Source organism: Melospiza georgiana, chromosome 6 (assembly GCF_028018845.1).
Source record: "Melospiza georgiana isolate bMelGeo1 chromosome 6, bMelGeo1.pri, whole genome shotgun sequence".
NCBI lineage: Eukaryota > Metazoa > Chordata > Aves > Passeriformes > Passerellidae > Melospiza > Melospiza georgiana.
In genome coordinates this window covers 53820680-53833939 of record NC_080435.1, presented here as the reverse complement: position 1 = coordinate 53833939, position 13260 = coordinate 53820680, and the positions used below count along the sequence as shown (strand labels likewise).

General features: G+C 39.1%; 1 protein-coding gene across 7 annotated transcripts in view; it reads left to right on the top strand.

The window, feature by feature from the left end:
• The window catches only part of CDC42BPB (CDC42 binding protein kinase beta), a 90975-nt gene that overhangs the window by 30988 nt on the left and 46727 nt on the right, over positions 1-13260 (top strand). For all 7 annotated transcript variants that reach the window (XM_058027369.1, XM_058027368.1, XM_058027372.1 and 4 more), the window contains exon 3: positions 9701-9784. In XM_058027369.1, the coding sequence (XP_057883352.1) occupies positions 9701-9784 (84 nt within the window). The remainder of the gene's footprint in view (positions 1-9700; positions 9785-13260) is intronic.

The window sequence follows — 13260 nt, the reverse complement described above, 5'->3', positions numbered from 1 at the left end:
GAAATGAAATTTCACAGAAGTGAAATGAGAAGGTATCTTAATTTCATCCTTCTGTTGGAGCTGAGTGCTCACAGAGTCAGTGCTATCAGTTACCTGGCAATATCACATCTTGTTCATCTCTTATCTAGAAAAGTTTTAATTTATAGTTGCAGCAGCTTGAAACTTTTGATCAGTTTCAATTATACAGGAATCATTGATTTTAAGTTCATTATACTTTAATCCCTCTTGTCACAGAATATTTTGTGCTTTTTGCTTATGAAAGAATCCTTTGACCCTTGTATATACCACACTGCTATAACTGCCAGATTTTATAGGCATTATAAAATAGTAATTATGTAAAAGTTGACATTCCATAATAAGAAAATGAAATGTAGTTTCTTGAAAGGACTGGTGGGATCTGACTTGTATAAAACAACACTTGAGAAAGCTGAATGGAGGAGTTGTGAGTAATTTCTCCATAATACTTTCATGGGAACTATGTTTGAAATTACTTGATGGACTTTATGTGCTAAAAATACATTTTAAGAATACCTATAAAATATTTGTTTAAATATATAAAGAAATTATTCAGAATTGAACTAAACAGATTCCTGTCAGAATGAAGTAGTTTAATTTAAATACTGAACAGCTAAACAAGGTAGACATCAAAAAGGATGAAAATTACATTCCATTCTTCTCAGTTTAGCTTCTTTGGATTTTTTTGGAGAGTGCCAGGGGCTTTATTCTTCCTAAAAAACTTTTGCATAAATCAGTAGCTTTGAAGAAATACAGTTCCAACAAAATAGAAGCATGATATTAATTATTAGTCAGGATCAGTGGTCAATTTTTGCCAGAAAAGATGCAAGCCAAGGAAGGAAACGTGGTATTTGACCAAAAAGAGGATTGAGAGCACATGGGAGCTTTTTTCCCTGTGAACACAACTGTAAAATCAGTATCTAAAGCAGGTTGATATAATCACCAGAACACATCTGTACTAGCATGTCAGTACCTTTTTCTTTCTTTCTCCTTGCAGAACTCAGCTTGGTTCTTTACATTTTCTCCAGCAGTATGAGAACAAAACTCAATACAAAACCACCTTAATGAAAGTTCTTGTAGTATGGCATGTCTGAGAAAGCAAGAGAAAAATGTTTCTTAAATTGTTATTATTGTGCTAGGGGAGAAACAGCCTAGCTTAGAGCCTAGAAATTTCCTCTGTAGCCACCTGGACTTCTCCTTTCACATAAAGGAAGCCAGCCACTTTGCAATCAGGGAGAACTGAATGTCTGAATATTCCTTACAGCAGCATGTAGGGCTCTGACTCAGGAAGTCACTGGCTTGAAAATGTCGCTTATTTTTTCAGAAGTTTCATAGTTAGGAAGAAATAGTTAACTAGTTAGTTAAACTTATAACCGACTTCTAACTAAGTTTTTGGTAGCATGTTTTATGTGTTTTTTGAGTGTGTGACAGAATAGTTTATAATTTGAAATGCTAGAAGGAGGATAAAGTGCTCATGGTTCTTCCTCATCTCTAGGCTGTATTTGCCTGGGTATATACCCATACCCAGCTGGGTGGAGCATTTTCATGAGTGCCCCAGTGTTACTTTTAGTTTTTCATTTTCTGGGTCATACAGGCAGGTACCTCTTGTACATAGGGACAACCTTCACAGAGAGCAAAACTAATAATAAGTGAAAAGCCCCCTGAAATAAATTCAGTAGTAAAATGGTTTTCTGTTATCTAAATTCTGGTTTCTATTAATAAAATGACTGCAGAAGGCTGTGTTTGTAGACAAGAAAGAGTATTTTGTGTAGCATGAAGTATTTTGCAAACTACACAGAAAATACACAAACTACACAAGAGTGAAAATCACTTTTGCAAACTACACAGAAGTGAAAATACAGTCTTTAGGAGATTTAAGGAATATCAGCATAGAATGCAAAACTCTTTCAGATTTTTAACCTTTAGAAAACCACACCAAAACAACAAAGAAACCAAAAAGCAGTCGAGCTGTGGTTTGAAGTTTGCCTGTGCCTGACTGTTCCTTTCATCTAGAAACACCATGGACCGTTAGTTGAAATGAAAGGATGTCCTGAGGACCTGGCCTTGGTGGGATTGTGCTCACTGGGAACCTCAGGCCAGCCTGGGAAGTGCTCTCTGTGTGCTTGGTGTTTGGCTGCACATGCCAAATGAACTGGGAGCAAGCTGAGAGGGAGAGGAAGAGGACACTGTACATGGGGACTGTGGCTCTAAACACTTGCATGTGCTTCTTTGCAAGGTTCATCTGCCCTCAGAAATGTTCTTGTATGTCTTTAATGTCACATGTCCTCATTTTGTGTAAATGACCATTTAGGCACACTGCTGTAGATAACACACTCCAGTCAAAGAGCAGTTGTTGAAGGAAGAATGAGTCAAAATGCACCTTGTTTGAGAACTTGGATTGTATAACGTGGCTGACACCTCCTGGAAATTTGGCAGTGTGGGACTGAAACAATTGTCTTCCTTCCCTTGTTTGTTAGCAAGGATTTCTTGAATGAGCAATACTTACTGTGTTTCCAGCAGAAGGGTGGAACTGCTTGGTCTTGCTTAGCACAAAAATAACTAAAACTCTTAATGTGCCCCACCTAAGTATTACTGTTCTGGATGGATTAGAAATACCTTCTCATGTAAGTGCTGTTGTGCACAGACTTGATCTGTGTAGTGTTTGGTAATAATACGTCACCTCCACTCGGGATGCTTAGTCACAGTCTCAGCTGGGATCAACAGACAGAAAAATGTGTTTCCAGAAGAAAATAATGGCTGAGAGAGAATAGGGCTGATCCCCTGTGTACTACAGTTCTGATCACTGATGTGGTTTCTAATGAGAGAGATACTGGCTGAGGTTGCAGTGAGAGTCAGAAGGGAATATGTAAAACAGACATTCCCGTGGCCAGTCTGCTCTGCAGTGAGAGGCAGAGCTCTTTGTGCCCTCTCCACCTTGTAATCACAGCTGTAGGGTGCCGAGTTCAGTGTTTTGATGTACTTCTAGAAATTAACCTGGGGCACAGGGAGCCTGTGGACTGCAATTAAGGCTGTGTCACCTATTCAGAGCTTTGGTGGTTGCTGTTAGATGCCCAGCAGGGACCGTACCTTCCTACACTGTAGATTAACAGAATTCCAAATTATTGCACACCACATATGACACTTTTCATTCAACTATTCAAAGAGTCAAAGCCTTCAGAATACGATGCAAAAGAAGTATTTAATTAGCTCTGCTTTTCTTTAATATGCTCTTTTTGAAAAAAGAAAATTAAATCAAAGCAAGCTATTTTCTGCTATGGAAATGGATGAAGAAAGAAGCTGCTTTGTTTTGAAAACGCTTCAAAAGAGCTGGTTGCTATCTCAGTCCTCCCCAGCTCGGTGTGTGTTTGTGTGGCAGCCCCAAGTAACTATGGAGACAGGCAGGTTGCAAGGAGCCAGAGACACACACAGTTCATTGTGGTGCTGCTGTGGGAGCAGACATTTGTCTCTGCAAACCCCCTGGCCCTGAGGAACAGCTTAGGTGCTATTTGGGGCCTTTATTCTTCTTCTGCAGTCTTTTTGGCTGGGACTTGTAAGGGATTTCTTATTTGCACAACATGAAGATATACACTGCATGCTCAAAAAAAATCTGATTTTGCTTTGGAAATCTGCACCATGGCATATGAACTCTATCAAAAGACACTCTGGTTTTTAAATTTGTATGTAAAATAGACATTAAAAAAACCTGATGGAGCAGCCCAGACCAGTTTTTCCTCAAAGATGCAGTATTAAAACTGTCAACTAATGAGCTATATATCAAAGACTTTTTCCTATCTGAAAGTGTCAGGAGGATAAAGTAGTTGCTGCAGTGTTTTTGCAGTAGCTGGTGTGCAGGGTATCAATAGCATGAGACAGAAATAGTAGAGTAAATGTGGCATGAACAAGCTTTAGCCAAAGGAAATGAATGTAATATTCAATTATAAATCTGGTAATAAGACATTATGGGTAAATTGTTTACATCTGAAATGACATTTTGTCTCTTCTCCCAGTTGAAAGGCTTGACTAAAATCTCTCATCAAATGTCTAAAGCCTTTCCAAGTTCCCATCAAAGGTTAATTCATGGCATTTTACACTGTTTTATCCATGTAATTTTATTGTCTGTTAGACTAAGGAGATTTTTTATCATCCACTTTTATTGATGCCATTCCTTCCAATTTTATTTTTAGATAGAATCATAGAATGGTTTTGGTTGGAAGGGGCTTTAAAGATCATCTTGTTCCAGCCCCTCTTCCATGGGCCAGGGGCACCTTTCACTAGACCAGGTTGATCTGAACCCCATCCACCCTGGACTTGAATAATAACAATAATGTACACTTTATTTTTCTTTTTTTCAGCAAGTAAGACTTTTTCTATTCCCACACTAGCATGAGAAGCTCTTTAGTTTCTTGATCACCTCAACTGTCCTCTTAAACACCTGCTCCAGATGAAGTTTATTTTTCTGAGGTGTGGCTGTGTGTGGAGTTTCCAGTGAGTTTGTATTGCAAGGCAGTAATGTTTACCCATCCCCAGTGGTGTGTGTCTGCCTGTGAATTCCAGATTCAGTTTGCCTTTTTTCTTAACTACCTGCCATTATGAGCTGTTTGCACAAGTATTATCACCTATAAGTCTGTGTTCCTCTTCAGCTGAGAACATTTTGCAGTCCAGTTTCACCTTATTCCTTTAAGTCCAGTCCTTAAAGAGAAATTTTACCCGAAAGTTTAAGGTGCCATGAGCATGACTAGTGTCCTAGTGAGGTTTTTTTGTCTTTGCTTTGAAATTAATGCCAGCATGATTTTCAAGAAGGATTTGTTAGTTGTCTTAATTGTTTTCTGGAAGCCAGTCTTATATTTAAATTATTTCTGCACTTTATTGCACCATACTTACCATTTACATAAAATAAAATTTGTAACTTGATGCTGCTTACTAATGATGATCGTGTCACTCAGAGGGCACAGTACAGTGCTGGGAAGTTCTGTCTTGTCTGTAGAGGATGATTTGGCTCAGATTTGCACCCTGCAGATTTCATTGGAACCCTGGGAAAGGTGGAACTTGGCCTGGGATGGCTTTGCACAGTGCAGCCCTAAATGTCAGTATTGAGTGGGTTTTAAAGATCAAAACATAGCAAAATACCCCTATAAAACAATTCAAGAAGCAAAATACTAACTCTTGCTGAAGTCTAGAAAGCTACTTTAGCTATATTGGTTCTTTATTTTATTTTATTGCACAGCAAGTTAAACAGAGCTTTGAGACACAAGATATGGCAAAGAAATTGATGGCAGAAGCAAAACAAATCTGATGGGGTGTTGTGAGTTGTACTTACCATAGATGGATCTCAGTTATGCTTTACCCTCACTTGTCTTACTTTTTTTTTTTTTACATAAATATGTCAAAACTTGGGTTGAAGTGAAGGCACTAGGATTCATTAGGCTGTCTGAAATCCTTGAGGAAACATACCTGAGCTTTCTTGCAGTTTTCCTGTTGCCTCAGTCTTGAGCATGACAAGTCATGGTGATGCTAATCAAACAATCCATACACACTGGAAGGGGGCTTGCAGTGCTGGGGGGACCCTTGCACCTGCAATTTTTTCTTGTCACATTTTAAAGACTTAGTAAAAGAGAATCACTTAAATATCTACCAGACTACTTTGTGATTGTTGAGCATTTGGCCCCCCCGATTCTGTACTGTAGTCTGGCATTATGACATGCAAATTGGGAGTAAGTTTTAATTTCCTTAGTGTGACACAGGCATTAAAGGTGGTTGGTTAGCCCATGTCCCACCCCTTTGGCCAGGTAGAGAGGTGTAGAAAAAAATCCAAGAACAGAGCAAAGCTGAATCCTCAGAGTTTCCAGTGGCTGAGGGTTCAGGGAGTCCCCGGCCCACCCCTCTAACTCGGGGGTCAGTAGTCCCTGAGGCCCACACTGCAGTGTGTGTTACTCAGGTATTAAGTATGTCTGTGTTTAAATACTTTCTGAATACTTAGATGGCCACAGCAGCTTGTGGCTGAGTTCCAGAACTTTTTTTGTGACAATAATACTTCCTTAATCTTCTTATCTTTTTTTTTTTTTTTTTTTTTTTTTTAATTTGATGCTTTATATGTTTGTGTTATGAGAAGTGGTAAATTACTGTTCTCTGTTCATGTTCTCCATGACATTCATGGTTTCCTGTGTCTGTCATAGCTGTTACCTCTTCCAGGCCTGGAATATTTTAGGTTATTAAATCTTCTTCTTGAGAAGCTGTTTTATCATACCTCTGCTTGTACATTTTTTCTTTTCATTATTCTTATCATACTTCATTTTTTTTAACTACTAATACAGTGTAAATTCTATTAGGCTTAGAAATGGAGAATGAAAACCAACATTAAATCCTCATCTGTGCATAACATGAGCACTTGTTCAGCCACTAAACTTTTAAACTCTGAAGATAGAAACAATGCTTTTGTTCTTAAAGGAGGCATTTGTAGCAGTGTACAAATCTATGTCCTTTGGAATACCTCTGAACACCAGCTGAATGGTTTTTCCTTACATTAGTAGATGTGGATCGGAATGTAGGATAAAAACCATCATATTTAAAACCAGACATCTTGCATGCTTTGCACAACTACAGTATAAGAGGCCTCTGTTTGATCTCACAAAGTGGTCAGTGTGGTTATTGTAACTGAATTTGAGGTATGCCAGAGAAGGAAGAATTAATATAGAAGTAAGAAAAAAAACCTCCACTGCAACATCTCAGAAGGAGACAAAGCATTATATGACAAAAGTAAACTTAGAAATGCTGCCACCTGATGAGGAAAGTAAAAGAAAGGTAACTCAAGGAAACACTGAGGTATTTTATGGAAGAAGGGATCTTTTTCAATATTGTAACAGTATTCTTCCTTATAATAGCACCAAGTTTATCAGGGCATTATTTTATTGTGCTTCTCGAATGTCAATGAAGTTTGGGTTATGCTTTTCTGTTTGTTTTCTTTTAAAAAAATCCTAATTATTTGAATTGGTTGGGGAGTCAGGTCTAATCAGGCAAAAATTCTGTCAGTTCTTTGAGATTTCTTCAGCAGTCCTAAGATTTCTTTCCGGAGATAAAATTCATGGGGAATTACCTAATTTGCTGTGTGGTTCAATGAATTTTTCTGCTGACATGAGAAGCTGTCCCACTGTCACCCTTACAATTAAAGCAGCAGTGTGTTTACTGGTGCCATAACTTGATAACCACTTAATGTGAAAATATGAGTCAGCTTTCTTTTTATGAACTATACTTTCTCTTCCACAGAAGACAATTATCTTCCTCCAGAAAGTTTAAATTGGTCTTTTTAAAGCAGTCTTTTCAGTTGAAAATAAATAGCACTAATATAGTTAGTGACTGGGGAATTGCTAAATAAGTCCTACAGATTTGGCCTCCTTTCTTCTTTTCCTTTCTTCTTTTTCCAGGCCTGTTTCATTTGCCACTTTGTTCTAACATTTGCACAGCTCCTCAGCTGTGCCTGCCCTCTGTGATGCCAGGCTTCCATCGCTCCTCAGCACTTGAGCATGTTCCAAACTTGTGATATCCTGCAATGCCTTTGGACAGTGATGGCCTCAGATGAAGTGCAGTGGATGCCTATCTGGGTTCTGATTTGTGCACTGTGTTTGTACTCAAATGGCTGAGCACTTCTGGTGTTGTGGTGTTACGAAACTTGAGTGTTGCTACACCGGGGCTCACAGAGCTGCGCTTGCAGATTCCATCTGCTGCAGGCGTTGGTTCATTCCTCTGCAGCAGGTAACCTCTCCTCTGCAGCAGGTCACCTTGGTGCTGCTCTGTCCCTGGCCCTGCACTGGAGGTGTGGCCATTTCCTGAATCACCGTGTTCTCTCTGGAACAGTTTAAAAAGTGTAGTGGGTAATGTCAGCATCTTGCAGCTTCTCAAAGCTTTTAATGCGCTGTTTAACTTACAGTGTGCCTTCAGCTGGATCGGGGTAATGACCCAATTAAGTGTATGGAGAGAGGTTTTTACAATGACTTTTAAGTGTGATGAAAAGTGGAGAAAGGCTGTTTACATTTAAGGCCATTACAGAAGGTCAGTTGAGCAGTTTCATACTTGCCAAGGAACCTTGTATGTTTGGTTTGAGACTTTCTCGTCTTGCTCATCCTTCCCCCACAGCAGGAGCAGTGGGAGGTGTAGGCCAGGAGACACTGGGATTGTAATGTAGCTCTGGATATTCTATTCACTTAGAGAAGCTGCTTCTTAGTGCTGTGCCTTTTCCAGCTGTGTCCAGGGCCAGATTCCCATGTCTTTCCTGCAGTGGGTACCTTTATTCAGAGCTGTGTGTCTGTTACATGGCTGTGCAGGTGTGTACAAGGTGCTGTCACCCACTATTGTGACCTGCTGAGTGGAGCTTCAATTTCTGAGGGGTGAAGGGCTGAGCTATGTACCTGCAGGCTGAGGTGTCTGTGTGAATGAGAATTTCCTGTTCTTGTGTTACTGGAGAAGCAGTAGTTTCCCTGCCCCTCATTTGGAACTGCTTTACTGGTAAGGTTCAGGGTGATACTGCATTTCCCTCTTCCCTCCTCAAGACTTAAGACTTTTTATGATGTTGCTCTTGCTTGATGCATTATTCCAACCTTTTTTTATAGTCAGCAGCTTCTTAAAGCTGCTGTAGCTGAATCCTTTCTAGATAAGAGTTTTTAAACAACAGAAGAGGCGAGGTGATGTCATTCCTTTTCACACAGCTATTCAGAGCTCTGTTGGAAGCAATGAAAGCTGGTTGGTTTTCTGCTTCTGAAACAGAGATGAGCTGAGGAGCAGTAGAAATAGCAGTAGAAATATTCAAGCAGTCCATGTATAGTCCTGTGGAAATGTTGCTGTGTTAGTCATGATGCCTGTTTTTCTATTTGCCAACTGGAAGAACTTTGTGGAAATTATGGCGTTACCACAAGAAGAATTAGTTTTGGTTTTTGAGAATACATTGACTTTGGTCAATGACAGTACATTTTCTTGGTCAAAATAAAGTCTTTGCATTCCTAAGCCTTGAAGTTTTTGTATTCTTGTTTGTTTCTTCCATTTACAGCTGTGTGCAGAGCTACTGTTCATAATAGATCAGTGTAAGCAAGTCTAATACACAGCATGCATAGTAAAATGCTGTAAGCAAAATGGTGAATAAATAAATGAATATTTTTTTCTTTTAAAATATCTGCATAAGGTACACAAAAGCATGCTAATTTGCAAATATCTTTCAAGTTTCTGAGACCTGAAATGTGAAAACAAATTAGTCAAATGTAGTGTATTTCTATTGACAGCAGCCTTTCTTGTTTTCTCAGGCTGCCCTTTTAAATGTTGCCCCACTGGCTGCAGGCATGACTACAAGCCCCACTTGTTCTTGGGAAACAATGCAGCTTTACTGCACATCTTCATATGAAAAGCTTCATGCTCCTCCTGTATCATCCCCCATGTACTTCATCATGAGCTCTTGACCACACAGGGTGCATCAAGCACATAGTAGTAATGTTGGGGGAATACAGAAGGAGCCAAGACTCAGACTGCAGTTCATCAATGTGGCAGTTGATCACTGAATACTCCTTAGTAACTTATTTTATGGATTTGTGAAATTAAACTGTTTGAAAACTGTATTTCTCTGACCATGCTTTTGTGTGAGTATCGATCTCTTTAAATATTGTATTTTTCTGACCATGTTCCTGTTAAAGATATCTTAATTTTTCAGGTTGCAGTTGTTAAAATGAAGTGTACAGAGCGCATTTATGCAATGAAAATCCTAAATAAATGGGAAATGCTTAAAAGGGCAGAGGTAAGTAATACTGTTTTTTAACACAGAGAATTTGTAAAATTACATTAGGAAGATTACATTGAAACTCTTCCAGATTAGGAAGAATTATTTCATGAGCATAGGAGCTTCGTTCTTTTCTCTTTTTTTTCACTTAAGCTGTTTTAATGCAATCAAGTCTGACAGTCCCTTCCAGGCATCTGTTGTTCTCAGCATTACTGTGTATTCATTTACCAGACAGTCTGCCCTAGTTCTTACCCTGAGTTTATTGGCCAGATTTTTGTTTATAGTAAAGGCAAGTTAAAGACTACATGAAAGCTGAGATTGGTGCTACTATGACATTCACAGCTGTATACAAAAATGTTATGAAAAAGGTCTTTCTTCTCTTCATTCAGAAACATCCATTAAGGAGCTTTGCATCCTACAGTATGTAACAGGATTTATATAGCTAGTAAAACTATAACTAAATATTTTGGGATCAGATTCAGATTGTAAAACAAAATGTGTTAAGAAGGTAAATCTGTTTAAGAAGGGGTATTTTGGCGAAAGGAGGTGTACACTGTCACAACAAATTCTGTAAATGTAAATGCAAATGGGTACTTCACACATCAGGAAAAGAATACTAAGAATACACAGTGGGAAGCAGTTTTCTAGGATAGGTATTTCTAGGATACATACTCCTCCATGGTAGAGGAAAACCTTATGGCACATACATAATATTATGTAAGTTAGCAGATAAATGAGCAATAGATTTGAAGATAAAAGACGTGTATTGCATCAGGACTGGCTGCAGTTCTGTTAAAGGGCAAGGAATAGTGGCTTTGCTGAGGTCTGAGCTTGCTGACCCTTCCCTGTCCCATTCTTCTGTCCCCTTCCTGACACCTCCTCCCCCCTCCCTGCCCTTCCTAGTTCCTCCCTTCCTTTCAATGAGTCAGTGCCAGGCCTTTTCCTGTGACAAAATCTCCTCCCTCTTGTTAAGCCCCTCTTCACCACTGCCTTTGCCTGATTTAGTCACAGTCTGTCCGTCCATCCGTCCATGCCCTTCTTTAGAGGCGGCAGCAGCCGCTGCCACCCGGCTCTCCTTTGAGCTGTCAGGAGATTTCTCACCCTGGGCTGTGCTGCATCAGCAGTTCTGCATTAAGCCTTTCCCTGGAGGAGGGAAATTTGGTGCCCTTTCTATGCAGATTTCAGCTGTGTTAATTCATTGGTCAGTATAGAATTGTTTTAAACACAAATATTTGCAGGGGTCTCCCAGACTCCAATGGAAATACAGCTATGCTGCCTTACTTCAGTCATTTTTAAAGTGATTTCACTAAGTGGCCTAAGTAGATGCAGCTTTTGCATGTAGAGAAGACAGCTGTTTACAAATTGTGTTCTAATCATGCAACTAACTTGTCTTATCCTCTCAGGCAGGCATGAAGGATGTATAATGAGCAATAGTTTTCCCAAGACAAACTTAAGAAAAGTAACAGTCAAAAAAAAAAGTTTCTCTGTCTGCTGATTTTCCCCATCTACAAAGGACATTAAAGGAGCTGTCTTCTCTGCAGGACCACTTTGTCTTTTCCTGATCAGTTTGCTTGTGTGATTTGGCTTTTCTGGATAAGCGGGATGTTATAACCTGCATATCAAGTTCATGCAACATCTGGGTGTTAAAAATTTCCCAAATGTGGTAAAACCTGTTAGTTTTTAAAATGAAGCCGGCAAGAATACAGTAGCGTCTTAAATGGAGAGTTCAACTGAAAAAGCAGATGTTTAAGTATTTTATTAACCCACCTCACCTATTATTATATAAAAATATTATCATTATTATTATGAGTGGGTTAAGAAGCATGTTGTTTCACTGGTTTATATTTGTTGTGCATGACATAAAACATAGCAAGAAGTTAGCAAAATACTGCTTATTCATGTACTAGCTGCAAGAAAAAAACCCTATATGGTTGGAAGCCACTAAAATAAAAGAAAGGGTAGAGAATATCACCTGACATCCATCAATGGGATAGAAGCAAAAATAGGCATGCCATTTATGTTGATAAGGACCATTTGTATTCGTTGTTCTCACAGCAAAATACAAAGTCATTAGTGTATTACTGTTGACAGTTCCAAATAAGTCCTGACTGGCTGATTAGGTAGCCTGTCATGCTTTTTCAAGTCACGTCTCAAGGCCTTTTAAGCTGGTGTAAGCAGAGGAGGAGAATTTTATGCTCTGAATTCAAGATGCAGTGTTCAGCAGCATTACTGGGTTTTCAGTGTTCATAACATTCCCTCGCTGTTTGAGGTTGCACAGTGAACTGGATCAAGGGACTGATGTCTTCAAAAATAAACAAACTAGTTCTGTGTGTTGGCAGCCTCCTCACATTGTGGTGCCAGGAGAGCTGAGAAGTGCAGTGCTCTGCTGCTGTAGGAAGGGGATAGGATTACTTGGAGCTGCTGGAGCTGCCAGCCTTTTTTGCAGAGCGCTGCTTTGGCCTTGAATTCATAAACCGTTAAACCACTCAGTTGGCATTTAATTACAATTTACTTCTCTTTGCACCAGTGATTACTAATTTACAATGTGACCACAGCATGGTCTTCTTCAGTAAAATTGTAGATTGAATTTGGCTTCCTTTGAGGGGAAAATAGTTGAAGATCCATTTGTAAGGTGCAGTCAGTATATGGTAAGGCTTGGGCTTCCCAGGCACATTTCCATAGTACATTTTCTAAGACATCTGAAGAAGTGGCAATGACAAAAAAAAACAAAATTAGTTCTTTTCTAGAACACAAACACCTCAATCTGTAGCTTTCAAATATCCTGATAATGCCTGTCTGGATTGAGAGTAGTAGAAGAGTCCCAAGGTCTGTTTCATGATAGTTCTGATCCAATAAAAACATTAATATATTTTTATTGGGGAGAACTCTCTTGAAGTTTATGAAAGTTGGTTTTATGTAAAGATGCTGAGAAAACCTGTTACACAGAGCTTGCTTCTATGAAGTGTTGCAGTGTGCTGTTTGAAGTTGGGGAAGGATTATTGAAAATAAAAATATATTATACTGGACAAAGATAAGACAGTAATAGTAAAATCTGCTTATTTCCCATAGTGTATTAGCAGTGTCTGGAACTGGGACTGTACTGTAAAAAAAGTATACATTACACTGTTTTCATAAGAGTCTTTATCAGAAGAATCAGACTTACTTTCCTAGAGCCATTATCTTTCTGCTACAGATGGTAGTGACAGGTTATTTTCTAACTTTTAAAAATGTTTTGTAAAACAAAGATTTAGCTTTTACTTGAATTGGCTTGTGGGCCTTTTGGTGTTGGGGGGTGTTGTGTGTTGGTGTGGAGTTTTTGGGGATTTGTTGGGGGGAGGGGAGGTGTGGGGGAGGTCCATTTGATTTGGGGTTTTTTGGTTTGGTTTGGTTTTGTTTTTTAAAGTCGCGGTCGGGATTAGAGTGACTGAATGCCTGACTAAAACCTGCAGAGATTCCCTGGCATGTCACTTGTGTAGACTGAATCCCCATGAATA